The 17,354-nt window shown below is 39.8% G+C and overlaps 2 protein-coding genes across 2 annotated transcripts in view; one reads left to right on the plus strand and one right to left on the minus strand.

Annotated features, from left to right (window-relative positions):
- The window catches only part of ATP11B (ATPase phospholipid transporting 11B (putative)), a 62,401-nt gene extending 58,125 nt beyond the window's left edge, over positions 1–4,276 (plus strand). Inside the window, exon 31 of the mRNA XM_017726832.1 lies at positions 3,391–4,276. Within this exon, the coding sequence (XP_017582321.1) occupies positions 3,391–3,754 (364 nt within the window). The 3' untranslated portion in view covers positions 3,755–4,276. The remainder of the gene's footprint in view (positions 1–3,390) is intronic.
- A 1,233-nt stretch (positions 4,277–5,509) lies between these two features.
- Positions 5,510–17,333, minus strand: DCUN1D1 (defective in cullin neddylation 1 domain containing 1). Its single transcript, XM_008644505.2, has 6 exons — positions 15,790–17,333; positions 14,357–14,525; positions 13,718–13,848; positions 9,562–9,644; positions 9,226–9,322; positions 5,510–8,238 (listed from the first exon to the last, which is right to left on the minus strand). Exons 1-6 carry the CDS (start codon positions 15,962–15,964, stop codon positions 8,159–8,161), a joined length of 735 nt encoding a protein of 244 aa, XP_008642727.1. The 5' UTR covers positions 15,965–17,333; the 3' UTR covers positions 5,510–8,158.
- Between the last annotated feature and the right edge of the window lie 21 nt (positions 17,334–17,354).

Consider the following 17,354-nt stretch of genomic DNA (forward strand, 5'->3'; position numbering starts at 1 on the left):
GGGAATTTTTGCATGTTTTGTTGTTTTTCATGTATTTATATTTGGTCATGTTGTACTTTGAAGATACAATTAATGCTTAATTATCTTCGTCTGTCGGAGGAATCCGAGACCTTGATGGCAATGTTTTGATACCTAAGTATGCCAATAAAAACAAATTGCACAGTTGGAGCTCTGGGTGGTGCATCTTGCAGGTGCCCCCCCTGTCCCAGTACAGATGTGTCTGCATGGTGGGGGCTGGGGAGCAGCAGCATTTCACTGTTCCCTCAGCCAGGGTGGCTGAACCCCCTGCTTGTCCTTGGATGTGGGAGATGAAGTGGAGGTGCTGCAAGGGTGCCTTAGGAAAGGTGCTGTGCATGGCTGGGGAGTGGGAAAAGTGCTGCTGCTCCGGGACACCCCCTTTGGTCGGTCTCTGACAGTGAAGTCCCATCAATAACAGCAGTACTCTTCCTGTCAGACAGTTAAAGGTGTAAAGATCCATCTTAAAATTAGCTCTGGGTAAAAACTCTAAATCTGGGCTGCTGTAAACCTGACTGACTGTAAACTGGGCTGCTGCCAGAGGAGTTACCCTGTTGTCATCCCAAATTCTCCCAAGTTCAATGAGCAAAGGAACAGGTCCCACTTTCCTTGGATCATATCCTTTAGATGTTCCTTACCTATAAACAGCTCTGCTGTTCATTTTCCTGCCCATGACTTTAACTGGGATTATTTCAGCTCTCCTCTTGGAGCTTTGTTTTAGTGTTACTGCGTGGCAACTTCACTCTGACCTGAAGGCTGCAGGTACTGTGGAGTTCACAAGACCTCAGTGCTCAAGGCAGGGTCTGGGTAGCAAAGAAATTGTCATTGCAACTTTGTTGTTAAATTTGTAGTGACTTGAACCTGCAACACACGAGGGATTTTTCTCACTGCTATAGATGAAGACCAGTTCAGAAATTAAGAAGCTTTAAAAATAAATTACGAGACAAGAAGAAGAAACAAAATACAGCAACCTTTCCTTTTAAATAAGTGTTTAATTCAGCGTTCACAGCGCATTTCTGTATCACGTCTTCAGATGCCTGAGTGCAGTGAAGCTTGAGGTTGAACATGTCAGTGTGCACTAGATCCCCCCAGTGAGTGCCCAGGGGATGAAGAATCGCTACCATTGAGCCTTGCCTTCTCAAGCAGCAGGTATGAACATGTGACTTATCCCACTGGGTATGGCTTAAAACCTGGATCTGGCTGGAGAGGCAATAACCTGATGGTCATCCATCCAGCCCCCCCCAGATCTGCACTAGTAGCAAAATACACTTGAATTTCACTCCTGTAACTTCCTTTGTTTTTCATATCTGTATAAAACCTGAGTTTAAAATAGGAATTTTCTTCCTACTAGTTTCTCTTTCTAGAAGTCTTTATGCTGCCATGGATACCTAGGAAATACAGAATTATTTTACTAATCAGATATCTGCTGTTTAGCTGTATTTTACACCTCAATCACAGTGTTTCACTTCTCAGCAGTGCTTGTTTGTCCATGTCAGGCACAGCATTGTCCTGTCAGTGTGTGTGACCGTGTGCCCTCATCCATCCATGTGGTTCGTGTGTCCTGCCCTGAATCCCAGACGGGCTCATTGTGTGCAGGGGAAGCAGAGGCTTTGCCATAAACCCCACTCCAAGCATTTCCATTGGCCCAGCTCTGTAGGTGATGTATTTTGGCTTTTACCACACCAGTGCATTCAGTAGATTTGCACAGAAGCAGCACAGTTGTGTACTTGAAGAATAATTTGCACTCATTATGTGTTTCTTTAAAACCTTCCATCTCCTCTCCTCTCCTCCCTTTCCCCCTACTTTCCCTTTTCCCAGTGTTTGTAAGGTTACCGAAGAAACTTGCATTTAAACAATTCAGGAAGGACTTAAGAACCCATCCCTCGGCCAAGGTATATTTTTCTATTTGCAGTAAATCTAAGTCAGTAATGTCTCATTGAGTAAGAGCATAAGCCATGGTTTGAGTAAGGGCAGATTTTTTGGTGTGACAAATACTTTGTGTGGAAGTCACTGGGGTTTTGTGTTGACGGCACAAATCTTTTAAAAATGCTCTTATTCAAGGAAGAAGGACTTTGTGTATTTCTTTGGTAGCTGTAGGAACCAGTTCATTGTGCCCTGGGCATGGTGCAGAGTCCTTCACGAGGAAAAGTGAAAAAAACCAGCTAATTCAGTGTAATGCTGGCATTCACCTCCCAGTGACAGTGTGAAGGGATGGAGGAGGCTTTGCCATGAGGAGGAAGTGTTTTATTATTTACCATTTAGCCTTGAAATGCATAAAAGCCTGTAGTAGATGTTTATAGTTCAAAGCAAGAGTGGTGTACACTCACTTTACTGTGCAGTGTCCCTAAGGAAGCACCTTCTCCACAGCCGCTCCCGAATGGGATCGTGTTCCCTGCAGGTCAGTTCTGCTTCTGGGAAAAACTGGGCTTGGTTCTGTTACTTAGGAAAACAGTTTCAGTTGCCAAACTCATGCTTTCATGAGGATGCAGTGGAAAACAACTAAGCGAGAAGATGTTCTGAATTGTTTCAATAACTAAAATGTAAATATTCTGCTTAAAAATATTCTATGTATTTTTTAAGATTACAGCAGGGGAGGGGGAACAAAAGCTTCAAAGGAAGGAATGCTGAAAACTTCAGCTTTTCATTTTCAGAATTATTTGAGAAAAGCTTGTGCAACTTAGAATGCATATTAAGCACCTATAATTTCTTATTGAAAATCTTTAGTAATACTTTCAAATGTGTATTTTTATGAACGTGTAACTTCTATATTGGAATATAATACCATTTTCTAGTGCTAAAGTGTCTTAAAGCTGCAGCCTAAATTATTTTTCATAGTTTCATCTGCTACTTCTGTACTTCTGAATATTTGTCATTTTGGTGAAAGTCAGTGTTTTAAAGTGCTCAAGCAAAACGTGCTTTTGAACCATTTAGTTCGAGGTTTTCAATTTTTTTTGTGTAGAATCCCTAATAAACTCACCGTTGTCATTGCCCTCACCACTGCCCTGTTACACAGATGTCACTGCTTAAAGGAGCATTCCTAGAACTGGGCAAACCCTTCACCAGGGACTCATTTTAGCCTTTATCCTGTTCCTAAATTATTTCCCAGCCAGACTCTCTCGTTTGCAGCTCTAGGGTGGGGGATTTTTTCTGCAAATGTTTTTATTGTTGGTTGTTTCGTACGTTCCTTGCTTCTATTGTTTGTTTCCAGTGGCACGGTTTGGTTTCTGCTCTGGGAATGACTCGGTCGTGTAAAAGGAGGGCCGGGATGCTGGGGATGCTCGTGGCTCTGCCAGCTCTTGTGGCTCCTTAGCAGCGCGATTTGCCAGGCTTCTGCTTTCTATAGATTTCTTTCTATAGATTTCTTTCTCCCTTCAGCTCAGTGCTGCTCCAAAGGCGTCAGGACTCGCTCAGAGCCGTGTGTGCTGCCCCGGCCGCCTGGTGCTCCTTAGGGGATGTTGTTGTTGTCACCGCCCGGCTCCGACTGTGCCCGCTCCGGTGTCCCCCAGCCCGTCCCACCCCAGAGAGGCGCTGCTGCCGCTCGCGGCGGCGCTGCTCCCGCTGCCGCCCGTGTCACCGCACAGCGCAGGGAGGGCCGAGGAGCTCTGCGGGACACGGGGAAAGAAACGCGCTGCTCTGGGAGCCGCAGAGCGTGGCTTGGCTGAAAGAGACCCTGGCGGGCACCTCCGCGGCCTGGGGGTGTATTCATCTCTCCTCAGCAGTTTTCAAGGATATTACTTAAAACAGCAGCAGGTTCTCACCCTTTTTACATTTTGACAACAGGATAAAAGATGATCTGTGGAGCATGCAGTTGAAAATGGTTAAAAATGAGGTGCACCTTGCTGCAGGAGGCTCTTATTTGTATCTCAAAGAATATATTTTTACAAGTCCTAGTTGCGGTCCCATGACAGATTTCAGATTTAATGCATACAAAAATAACAAATCATCATCTAGACTCATGTTTTTAATGAAGTGTGATTGAGTTTGCTGATTTGAAGAAAAAAACTGGAATGGTCTCATCTCTGCAAGAAGTACCTTTTAAAAGATGTTGACCCTAACTTTAGGCAGACTAGGGGCATTGCCCATGGGAAATGAGCAATAAGTTAATACAAAGAATTTGGACCTCTGACACTGTGGCTGCCTCATGTTATTTTTGCTCCTCTGCCAGCGAGGCCGTGTGCTTGCTCCTTGTACAGCTTGGTCAGTTGTTGTTTTGAAAATGGTTTATGAAAATTATATTTATTAAATAAAACTTTCACTTCTAGCTGAGTCATTGTTTTAATTACATAAGGGGTAGAGGAAGACGTGGCAGAGCAAAGCCAGGCTTGCTGCACCCCAGGCCCAGGGTCAGTCAGGAACAGGGCTGGAGAGAAGTCACCAGCAAGAAAAAGAAAACCAACCTGGGTCTCTTCCCCACACAAGTTTTACAGCCCCCTCATCTCTCACCCTCACAGTTTCCTCACCTAATGATTTATCCCTCTGACTCCTGCCAGTTGTCCTTTGAACAAAGACTTGAAATGTTATATTCTGAAAACACAGAACTGAGTTGTCTTGGTTTTAAAAGACAGGTGTCTGCTAAGGAAGGCAGAAGCCTCCCTTGAAGTGGCAGATATAACCCCTTTCCCTCTGAGTTATTATAATTTTGAAATCAAGGGCCTTTAGGCAAAGATGTGGGAAATAAAAGAAACAGTTGTAGTTTCATGCAAAGCATTCAAATTGCATTTAGGCAGCTTTCACTGACTGAGAACTTCCACCAGCTGGGTGTTGAGTTTTGTACCAGTTTCAATGGTCAGACTTGGGCCTGAGTTACAGGTGCCTATTTAGGAGCAAAACCCTTGGTGTTTATTTCTGCAGATACTTCTACATGTTGGTACTAAACCAGCTCTGTACTTACAAAGCTAAGGCCTATTTTTGATAGATAAAATTATAATTACATCAGATATTTAATGGTATGGTCATCTCCTGGAGAGCTGAGAGGCCTGAAGGGCACCACGGGTTTTTTTTAAAAGCCAAACCCAGTCAATTTACCATCCTCAAATAAAATCTACAGAGACTTCTGGCAACATTATTTAAATAAAAGTGTGAATGACAAAAGTTTATTAAATGCATTCTTTAAAAAATTGTATCTTTCTTAAATAAGGATGTCTCAGTACGGATTTCATCGTAGAACAGTTTTGAAGCAAGTCATAAGTTACTTATTAACAGGCTGATCAATAAAAAAGTTGCTTCACTACTGAACTTGAGGCATATTTGAACCACTGCAGTGTGTGGGATCTTCCTTCACAGGCTGGGGAAGGGCAGTGCCAAGAGCTGGGAACAAGGAAGAGGCGAGGTGGCAGAGCAGATTATTTTTTCCCCAAATGAAACTTACCCTAAACTGTATTTTATGCAGAACACACGTAGTCCATGCTTCTTTTTTTCCCCCACACTCCCTAAGAGCACATTCTAGAAACAAGTTTTACAAATAATACACTGAAACAATGCAGTACAAACCTCAGTCATGGCAATTTCACTGGAGCTTTATTGCCTCTGTTGGTAATGAGAGGGATTGTAAGAAGTTACATTTTGAACTTACAGAGATATGTAAATGATGGGTTTTTACTAAATATAATCTCAAGATTGTTTTATATCAGGGCACTTCTAATTTTGTACATATTTTAATGTATAAAAACAGCTTACAAACTTGATGTTTGCCTTCATTTTTTTTTTCCTTGACATTTGGCAAAATTAAATCGATCCATTTGCAGGGAGATCATCAAATTGAAGACATAAGCACTTAGGAATTAAACCAATCCAAGTAAGCAACTGGCTGCATTCTTAAAAAAACCAAAAAAAACCAAACAACCCCACACATATATAAAGGAAAAAACCACATGGCCACATCCGAGCACGTTTCAGTACAAAATATTCCCTGTAACCAGGCATTTTGTCTTTAGAACAACACCCTGTTAAATCAATGTTCTTTCAACTTCAGTCGTTTTGAAAAACTTTAAGATGCCATGATAGCACAAATAACCCTTTTCTGCAACATAATTAGTCAAAGTTTTATGTATTTCTTTATAATTACACAGTAATTATAAGCATGTAGTACCAAACTGATGATAACACTATTTTGTTGGAAAGATCTTGCATTTGAAAGGAAGAGTCTCTAAAACACCGTGGCCTTTTGCCACTGCCCAGTCCCAGACTTTTTTGAGGGACAAGTCTGCATTGGGATGAAAAGCAAGTCAGTTCTCCTCTCCAAACACAGCATACTTGAACTAATCCATCTGAAACAGTACCAAAACCCTCAAGACAGAAAACAGCACGCAGAGATAACCTTGTCGAGCTTTTTTTTCCACCCCACCCACCCCCATAATTTCAAATCCCCATTTTTATTTACACAAAATTGAGAAAGGAAATACTGAAAGCAGCAAAACACACAGTTTTTGGCATAGCCAATGCCAGTAGCTGGAGAAAGTCTGCAATGTTTTTGAGGAGCTGTATTTTTGGAATAAATGCACAACTGGATTTGCCAAAAGGGCACTGCTGTAAGGGGAGCCAGCCTTAAGGTCAACTGCACAGAGTACAAATAAAAATTTTAGCTGTTTAATAGTCAATTTTTCCCTAAAATCCTTCTAGCATTTGCAAAAACTCGTGCTGCAGTTTAGTGCAAGTACCAATGACTCATCTCAAAAATAATTCTGGCCTTATCAGGGCACTATTTAGAGCATGGGCTTAAACCCCCTCTCCTCACTTGTAACTATGGTCTGTCTCCTCTCTGTTTTCCAGAGCAGAATTTATCAAATCTCTTCACAAGTAACTCAGTAAGGAGTAAAAGACCATAAAAGCAGCTAAAGAGCTCTTGTATTATTAAAGAATTGCATCTGCTAAAACCTGCTTTGATCCAAGTGACGTGATTCAGTCAAACGCAGCAAGACAGAAGTAGTGATGATCCACAAAATAATTTAAACAAACAAAGCCAGTGTAGTAGTTTGCATCTGATCTGTGCTTGTCTGGGAAAGCTTTACTCTTAATTTCTGTATTTGGCAACCACAGTGATATGTCAATTTAAGGAAAACTCAACAAAATAATTTAAAAAAGGGTGTCATCCATAATGGCAGTACCTCTATGTTACAAAGATTTAACTTACCAGGATCATGGTTTCAAAACCCAGATTCACATCAACCTCACCAGCTTCTTGTACAACAGGGCCATTTGCTTCATCACACCTCAGCCATAAAAGTCACGTCTCAATTTAAAATACTGTATTGTGTAGCAAACAGTTAAGACACAAATTCAGTATATTCAAGTGTTTGATTTCCACATAAATGAAAAACCTTTCTCTGACAGACAGATAAGCATTTCAAAACTGTAATGAAATCTGATTTCTTAAGAGAGTAACCTACAGAACACTGGGTTCTGTGAGGACACACAGCTCGTCCCACTGAGGGCTCTGCCATGGCCCACGGGATGGAAGTGCACGAGCTGTGTCGTCCCCCAGCTGTCCCCAGAGCAGCTGAGCCACGAGCAAACCTCACCCAGGCACCAGAGACCCCCAATCACCAGCCCTGGGGCTCCTTGGTCATTGCTGTCATTGCTGTGACCAGAGACTCGAACTCAGACGACACCTGCACTTTTCCAGAAAAGAAAAAACTCGGACCCAGTACACTTAAATATATCACTCTTGCAGGAAGTGCTATCAGTACAGTCTTTGCAACTAGCCCCAAGTGTATATTTAAGGATTCTTTTAAAAATTGTTTTGATGTTGATCTGTATAATTCAGATGCCATACAACAGTTGTCTGATGATGACCAGCATTGTGCTTTATGTGAAATCAGAAACCTCAAAATAATTATAAAGCTTCTAAGACTTATGGGAGATGAAACTAGGGCGATCCACCAACAAAAAATAAATCCATGATGAAATCCACAATGTTGGAATTTTAACGGGCAAGAGTGGTCCAGACTAGAAGAAAAGCCCAAACCACCAGTAGAAGAATGAAATATGATATGGTCCAAAATGTATCCTTAAAGGTTTGTCTCAACCCTCAGCCATATTGTGAGGATTGATCTTCAGTTCAGTCCAGCCAGCAGAAATTGACTGTGCAATTTTCCATTTCAGGTATTTGTACAGACTATGTACACTCTAGAAGGGTCCTTTAGTGCTACACTGTCGTACTTTTTGTCCCAGCAATTTGAGGGCGTGCAAATTCCACAAAGTCATCAATAAGAACTGGCCATGCCCCTATAAGAGAGAAACACCACAATATAAGAACTTGGTTCAATAAGGCATTCTTTCACAAGCTTCAGATCCAGACAAGCTATTTACTTTCCAGTATTAAACTAGGAAGAGTTTGAAGCAAAAAAGTACGATTTTATTTTTCTCCTTGAAATTTAAGAGCTGATTAAAGATTTCTGCTTCCTTTAAAGCCAGATAATACACATCTCTTTCAAGGGTCATCTTCCACACAAAAACAAAAAACTGACCAAAATCCTAACTCAAAACTGACAAGGGAATGAGGACAGTCCATAATTACTAAATAAAGTTGTAGAAGTTTGCTCCCCTCTGCTCTGGAGGTATCACAAGTTTAGTTTCACTGAACTGATGTGCTGCCAAGTGCTGAGGGTAATCAGCTGTTCCTGGCTACAGATGGACTGGAAGAGGAAAGATCGATACAAAAGTTTACAAGAAACACATTTGGTAGGAAGCAAGTTCTGTTCAGCAAGCCCTGTGTGCTGCCAGCTTCACTTCTATGTCAAAACATGTCCAAGCCTCACATAAACTGAAGCAACCAGACTTAAAAACATTCTCAGCTACGAAATGCAATAAGCAGAGGACCCTACAGGGAGATGGACAGACCATGGATCAGTAACTTGGATGAAGATGCCAAGAACTGCACCAACAGAGAATCTGTGGGTTTTAAATGGACAAATATCAGGGTTTGTCTCAGTAAGAAAGAATTTGGGTTTGTCTCAATAAGGAAGAATTGGTGTCTGAGCTTAGACAGAACAAAAAAAGAAAATGTATTCCATGAAAGTTTCAGCATTTCTTTTTTAAAACAGCAGTAACAGAGAGATGATTACAACATGCATTAAAGCATCCCTAACTGGACTTCAGATCACCAGTGATACTCCAATTGTGCTGTTAAAGACTGTGCCACAGCAGATACCCAGTAATAAATGCAGCATAAAACACAGTTAGAAGTTAATAAGAGAAAATGGAAATGTTTACCTTCCTCGTCATAGTTAGACATATCATCTGCTATCATTGTACTAAAGTCTAGAAGAAGGTTCCAGGTATCCTTAGGAATTGATCTTTTATGATGTTCCTGTTTGGAGAGGTGGAAAATTTATATTTAAAAAAGACATACATTAAAACCCTATTACACGTTCATTTTTACTGTCTCAGACACATCCATATCCCCAAAACGTGTTTCTCTTGTACACACCATGAATACCTGGGATTTAGGTCAAGACAGTCTATTTCATCTACTCAAAAAGTTAAACATGTTTATCTTCCAAGTTCTGAAAATACTGCAGTCCAGATTATGTAAAGGTTTAAACTTACCAACAAAAATTTGTTCCACAAGTCTAGGAATTTAAATCTTCCATTAAGTACTAAATTCCAGTAGGCAATGGCCATTTCTAAATCTGTAATATTAAAATATATTACTTTTAGAGATATACATATCAAATACATTATCTCCACAAGTATCTAACACCAGGATGAACCATGTATCCATAAATGTGAAAATATTAAACTTGTATATACTCATGGATCCTTTACAAATAGGCAACCATAAATAAAGTGTTACACATATATATTTTGATACTATTATTTGAATACAGAACTGAAAATTGCCCATATTAATATCTAACATATCCAAAACCCCCAGGACATTTGATATGTCTTTTGCTATCTAACAATACTTCAGTTAAAAGTCAGCAAAATATTTTTGGTTAAAAATGCTATTGGCTTGGAAAGAAAATTTGTAGTATTTTGTATTGAGACTTTCATTTTTTTTTAATATATAAAATACAAGTTACATAAAACCATCTTTTAATGATTTCATTTTTAGAGCAACCTTATTACAGGTGCTGCCTTTCTAATGAGGCTTCTGTCAAGTTGCTCATTTATGCAGTCAAGATTTCCTTTTGAAAAAGAATCTTTAAGTAGTGTCCTTAAGCAGACAGGAGATAGTTGGTTTATTTGGTGGTGGTGGTATTTTGGTTGGGTTGAGTTTTTGCTTGTTTGCTTTAGTTGTTGGTTTGGGTAGTTTTTTGTTGTTTTGGTTTGGGATTTTTCTTCTTCTGTTTGTTGGGTGTTTTTTGTGGTGGGTTGGTTGTTTTTTTTTTTTTTTTCTTTCAAAGCCTCCTGTTAAAATTCCTGTTTGTTTGGAATGAGTGAAGCCTGACTTGACACATTAGAGAGCAGCTCCCAACAGAGTCTGGTTAGTTTGGAGGGAGGGGAAGGACAGAGCCAGCTCCTCTCCCTGGGGTGTGCCAAAGGCTGAACTGCAAGGCATTCCCTGCTCAGGAGGGGCAGACAGGAGCTTGTGAGCAGATAAAAGACATTTCAGACTCAGGTACACAACTCTGCCCAGGGTCAGCTGCACTACCAGGAATTACCAGGTAATTGCTCTGTGCTGCAGCACAAAACACCACTCACTGTGAATTACCAAATTCCACTCACTGTGAATTACCAAATTCAGTATTCTCAGCCAAGTACACACAGTGACCCCAAAAGGCTGCCTAGGTAAGTAGCCTCTTTTTTAACAGATGTTTTTATATATTTTGCAGTCTAGTAAATTTCTTCCATAAACAACCCCCTTGTGAAAGCAGGGGGAGAAAGCACAGGATCAACTGCACACCTCAGGAAAAAAAATAAAAAAACCCACACCAGTAACCCAAGAACACCACTCCCTTCCTTCCCCCAGGATGCCCACATATTTAAAAGAACCCAGGGAGGTAGATCTTGGAGCTGAAATCAACAGCAAACTAAGTATGAAATCTGCTTTGCTGGAGGGAAAATAGATGCTGATGGGGAGTTTCTGAATTGTTTAGTATCTCATATTAAAAGTTCTCAAACAGCAGAGTCACATTATGATACTTCCTGACCAAAGAATAAAATTGGTGAAGGATTTTCCAGCAGCTGCAAAGGCATTTGATTTCAGACAGAAGTGTAAGTTTGAATCTCAAGAAGCAGAGACAAATTAGACAGATGTCACTACACCTCAGTAAATAAAGCTGCATATGGAAATGGCAACTCATTCAAGACTGTAAAGGCTCAAAATCTCTCTTTAACAGGAGATTCAGGTACAAAAACATGCATTTTAGCTTTCAACTAAAACTACTGCCTTTCTAAAAATTAATAGACACAAACTTCAGAAGAAGCTGATCAGCTGCTCAAGGAAACAGATTAAAAAAGGAAGTTTTATTTACTTGTGCTGCATTAATGGTGTGCATACAAAAATGCAAGGTCATCAAATCACTGCATTTTACAGTGGGGTTTGTAAACAATCACTATAAACAAACTGTGCATTCTGACATATTTATACAATTTTGAGATAATTCTTGTGGGTAAGCAAAGGCTGTTAAAAGCCAAATCTCAGGATGCTGCAACCTCAAACTCATTATATGAGTCCAAACATGTAAAGCATGATGACATAATGCCTTGGGACAAACTACATTTTAAAAAAGAAATTATATGAAATAACAAAATTGGAAGGTAAATATATAATTGTAGGTTTCTGTAAGTGTGAGAATGCTCACGGAAATCCTCCTGGATCAAACATAAGAGTCTCGAAATACATCCTCCATTTTGAGTTTTATCCAGAGAGATGCAAGAGAAGCAAACAATGTTTGAGATGAACACCAGCTACAGGGAAGTCTCCAATGAGATGCAAATATCACAAGAACTTTCCAGACACCCACAGTACTTACACAGTAGTAAGGAATTATGCAGAGGAAATATATTTCCAGAACTGTGCCTGAACTACTGCACAATGTTTGCAAGATTAGAGGTCAATATACATTAAAATCAATTTGCAAGTTCCTACAAGCAGTTATTTAGACACACCAAAATTAATTGCCTAACTAGGAGTACTTACTTTGCAGCTCTGTACTTCTCCCAGTATTCTTTTGCTCCAGGGTTTCCAGAATTATTCTGCCCTGTTGTAAATTCATGCCTAGAACTGTGTATTTATGAGCACCGAAAGGGCTGATGAGCATCCAGACTTTAAGCTCAGGTCTACATCACTTCCAGACCAAGACTTAACAACAATTAAAAAAACCTACCTTACACTATGTATATGCTATATGGATCTCAGAAAACTATACTTGTCTGGCACTGCTAGAGCTTAACCTGCACGAAGAAGCTTTATGATGAACAAGAAATAAAGCAAGTGAATCAATCTTCCTGGTAAATAAATCCCACAATTCAGTTGTTGTCCCTACTTTCCTTGCTGTACCAGCCTAAAAAAATTATTATGACTTCCTACAAGAAATACGAATCAGCCTATTCATTTATCTGCATGATTCAGAAATTACTACAAGCATGCACAAGTATTTTCAAATGGATTAGCAGCACTCCCAGCTTCTTGGGATACAATAAAATTCCCAATCCACTGAAAACAACAAACAAGATACAGCAAGATGTCAAAGAAGGACACAGTCGAAACCAAGACAGAGAGCTTTTGCTTCTTTACTTATTTTCCAATACTCATTTTAAGCCAAAAGTTGGTCTATACATAAAAACCAATTAAACTAAAGCAGAAAGGTAATCTTCACACAGCCTGGGAATGCAAAGCTGTCCAGCAGCAGCCAGTTTAGAGCACTTTCATTACTGAGATAAACAAATTCACAAGCTGCCAAGGAAGAACCTACCAGCCCTGCAGTATTGTATTACTTCTCAAAAGCAGAACAATTAACTTAAGAAGTTACAGTATCATGAAATGCTAGTAATGGCTAATATCCAAATCACACTGTAGAGAAATGAATGTGTATTCTGGCTGTTTAACATCACTGCTCAAAAGAAATTTTTATTCCCTCATTTTTGTTGTTTTGAACGGACAGAGATAGAGTTTGTTCCTTTAATTCCATCCAAACTGTGGTGTTTTGAAATTAGTTTTATTAAGTTATTCTTCCACTCCACCTGTTACACCAACCAAAGCCACACTTAGCATGTGAACTCTGAAATAATGGCAAAAAAGCCTTCAGTGAGGTAAGGGGGGAAAAAACTCTGTAGGGAGACAGCGCCAGGCATCAGGCCCAGAACACAGGAATCCATTCGTACCATTCCAATTCTATTCTGCTAAGACATTTGCAAGCATTTTTGGTGTTACAAGGGACTGTACAAATGTGCTTACACAGAAAATGGTTCTACAGCTTCAATTTATCCTAAAAGTAAAAATTCAATTAATCTGTTCAGTGCTGCACATTCTAAGTGGTGTAATTATGTCTTCAATGTAAGACCATAATCCATTGTGCTTACTGAAAACTGCACTTTGAGTGAAAGAATAAACCCTCTCTCATAAAATTCTGTAGCCTTTATTAATAATCAATTTTAGCACCTTAAATTGACATCTATCTTTCAAAACACAGGGATGTGTTTCATCCCAAGGGTGATTATCTTTCAGATTCATTGGATCACAATAATACATTCATCTGCTGCTTTAGTCATTTCCAATATTCATGAACAAATGCTTATAAATAAGAATACATACCTAAACCTTTCTGTCCCGGGTTCTTCGCAAAGTTGAAAGTAAATTGATAAAAATCCTTAAATCTTCCTGGCTCTTTTAATTCTTGTTCCATTTTAGGAATCTGGGCCTTCAGTTTTTCTATGCTGTCACATCTGCATTTTAAAAAGCACGTTTATTTATTCATTATTCCTTTTGCCATAAAAACATGAGCTAAACAAAAATCTATAAACTATTTGTGGAATACAATACAATTATCAAAACAGAATTCAGGAAGCCTTTAATGAGTCTGCACCTCTACAAGAATTTAATTTTTTTGTTGTTATCTCTTCACATTGCATTTGCACATATATCTGATATATCAGGTTCTACAATCCACAAGATTTTTAGGAAAATGTGATAAAGACTCCTGCGCTCTCACAAGGCAGAGAAACCCCAGGCCTACCTGAGTGCAGCCCAACATCCCTGCTCTACCTGCCAGAGCAGCTCTGTGCCAACCACCACACAATGCTCACACAACCAAGGTAGGGCTGCATTTTGCCAGAGGCAGACAAGTGATGCTGGGCTCCGAAACACCTCTGAAAGGACACCATGACTGAGAATTCCCCAAAACAGGAACTGATGGTGACCACTGTCACCATCCAACACTCAGTGAACACTTACCCCAGCTCAGTCATTCCATCCATGAATTCCAGCTTTGAAAATTCACACTGTGTTGCAGCCCGGAATTTCCATGCAATGATGAGTACGGTGATGCTGGCTGGGTCAAGAGCTAGGTCATCACAGAACTGCTGTATACCATCTATACCAATCTTATTTTCATCTTGTGGATCTTTGGGGCATAAAAGTAAGTATCAAGAAAAACAGGTATTTGAAAAAGCTGATTTGTTCAACAAGTATATTTAAGACATGGAAACATTTTCAAGAAGCCATTTTTGGGATCAGCCCTTGTAAGAGAGTATTTTAAAAACAAAATTAAATGAGTATTCCCAATGGTTAAGCTTTTAAACAATTGAGGCAGTTACTGCAATAAAGCCTCCCATACAATGAAGCTCGTGTTATTTTCATTGAGAGACAAAAGCACCACAAACATTTGTTTTCTGCCTAATAATATGCAGGATCTTCTGACTCATTCCCTACAGAGCAGTGGTTCTCTTCCCCCCAGCACACTCCATTATTGGCCTCTTTGGTAAGACTGATGATCTGAGTTCCATTATAAGCCATTCTGCAGTGTTCATTTCCAAGCTGTACCAACACCCAAATCTGCCCATCCACTGCCACCCCAACAGCAGATTTAGGCATTTCCTGGTACCACCAGCATGCATGAGTTTAGACAAGGTAACCTCCAGGGGGAGGTTACACTGCCCCATTACCAATTCCAAGTCAGCCAGGCCCACTCCTCTTTCCATGAAGGAATCAATATCTGGTCTGGAAGTGAGATGCTCACATTTCAACTGCACTAACAAAGATCTACTGATGCAAGCCAACACAGACTTCAGAAAAATGGTATTTGGATTATACATATAAAACATAGGAAAACTGTCAGAACACACAACACTCATTTTTAGATTTTTTTTAAGTGCTAAAACACAGGATTTGTTCTGCTGTACTGAATCCACTTTACTTCGTGTGGTAGGATATCAGTTGAACTCTGGCTATATAACAGATAAAGAGACTTTGTTTTCTTTTACACTCTGTTTGTAAGAACAAGCTGAATAAAAATTAAGGCAGAACCCATTCCTGGTACGCAACCTTTCACTTTGTCAGATCAAGCTTGTGTGATGTGCTTTCCCCAGGAGAACAACCTAAAATCCTCGTTAACCATTACAATTACTCACTGTACACACTATTCCAGCTCAGACCCTAATGTCCTATAAATGTCGGTACATTTGGAGCACATAAAGCAACTGCATGTAATCCTTGTGAAGCAGAAACCTACCTATATTTCCCTTCTAATTTGTATTACTAGTATAGAAAAACAAAGCTGAAAGAGTCAGTTAAGATTTCCCAGCACAAGAGCACAGCAGCACCAATACACTGTAAATAAGAATTATATATACAGCTAGGAAATAAGCCTTAAAATTCAGGGTACTCACCTTTGTATCTGTTATATAGTTGTTCTAACTTCTTTCTGTCCAGTGATCCTTTAACACTCTCTCGTATATAAAGTTCAGGATTTTGGAAAAAGTTGTCTGTTGCAACATCTAACTTCCAGTCATTTTGAGACAGACAACTCACTGCTGTCTTTTCACTAGATTGTGTGAAGACCATAAACTGACGCACTTTATCCTTCTGTGATGATTTCAACTTGTTCTAGTGAAAACAGACAATACTGTAACTAGAAATGTCTACTGGACAAGAAACCCACAAGTAAACAAAAACCAGTCTCTTCATGTTTTTTGAACCAGTACCTGTATCATTTTCCCAAGCAATTAGGATATCAACATACTTGATCAAGTGCTTCCAGAAGCGGGGCAGAGCAGGCCACTGAACAGCTCAGCACCACTGAGCAGCAGACTGGTGTCCTTCTGGTCCCAGCTACTGCAGGACCAGGGCCACACCTGGAACGGGATCTCCTGAGGTGGTGCCTCTTGAGGCAGCAAGGGACTAGGCTGGGTCATCCATGAGCTACACACTGAAATAATACCTTAAAGACCTCTTTCTTTTTTTTTAAGAGGTTTTTCACTTTGAAGGTCCTCAACTCCACCTACATAATTTGCAAAACATTCCTGCGAGGAGGCATTGTCTCCATTTCACAGGTGCAGCAACTGAAGCAAAGAAAAAAAAAAAGGCAATTGTGCCTGAGGCAGGTGGGGGAGTGAGTAGCCAAGGTGAGAGCTCTGGAATTCCAGGCCTCCTGCCCAGACCCAGAGACGTCTCGCCCTGGTCTAGCCCAGAACTGAATGCAAACTTGCTGCTAGTAGCTTATCAGCAGAGAGGGATTCCCAAGGATATTTCTGACTAGGAGAAGCACACTTGGTATTTCAAGGGTACGAGTTACACAAAACTAACTGCTGATCAGGAGAAAGCAGTAACACAACTGCACTACACCCAAATTCAGTTCTGCAGTTCACTCACAATATGGTCAAAGCAAAGACTCCCAATGTTACAACTTGGTAAATTAAAGTTCTGACAAAATTCTAAGTCAGTATTGGATTTCTTACATGGCACAAATATTTCATTTTTAGCTTACCTTGTATTCTAATCAAAGCTTGTATACTCTGTTCATTATTGTATTCGTACTTTCAACAGCTCCTTCTCAGGGAATATGGAGAAAAAGGGCAAAAAAAATCCCAAGACATGATAAAATTCAGCCAAAGAGTGAATGATTTAAGAGCAGTATGTGGTCACGCTCTTAATTCCAAAGGATAATTAGTGTTCAATTACATTATCATTAGAAAAAAGAACTAATGCTTCAAACACAAATTCATCTGTCCTAAAAGTCAGGATCAGTTTTCTGTGGCTTGATGACAATGAGTGTGAACACTATTATTTGTAAGAATAGTTAAGTTACCAGCTTCAGAGTTACACCATTAAAAAAAATACAAGAGCATCACATTTGGTTTAAGCTGACACCCACATAATATACTAAATAGAACAATACCCTTAGTTTAAGCATCCTTTAATTAAAAAAAAAAAAAAAAAAAGAACCAAAACAAAA

This window comes from Corvus brachyrhynchos, unplaced genomic scaffold (assembly GCF_000691975.1).
Source record: "Corvus brachyrhynchos isolate BGI_N302 unplaced genomic scaffold, ASM69197v1 scaffold162, whole genome shotgun sequence".
Taxonomy (NCBI): domain Eukaryota; kingdom Metazoa; phylum Chordata; class Aves; order Passeriformes; family Corvidae; genus Corvus; species Corvus brachyrhynchos.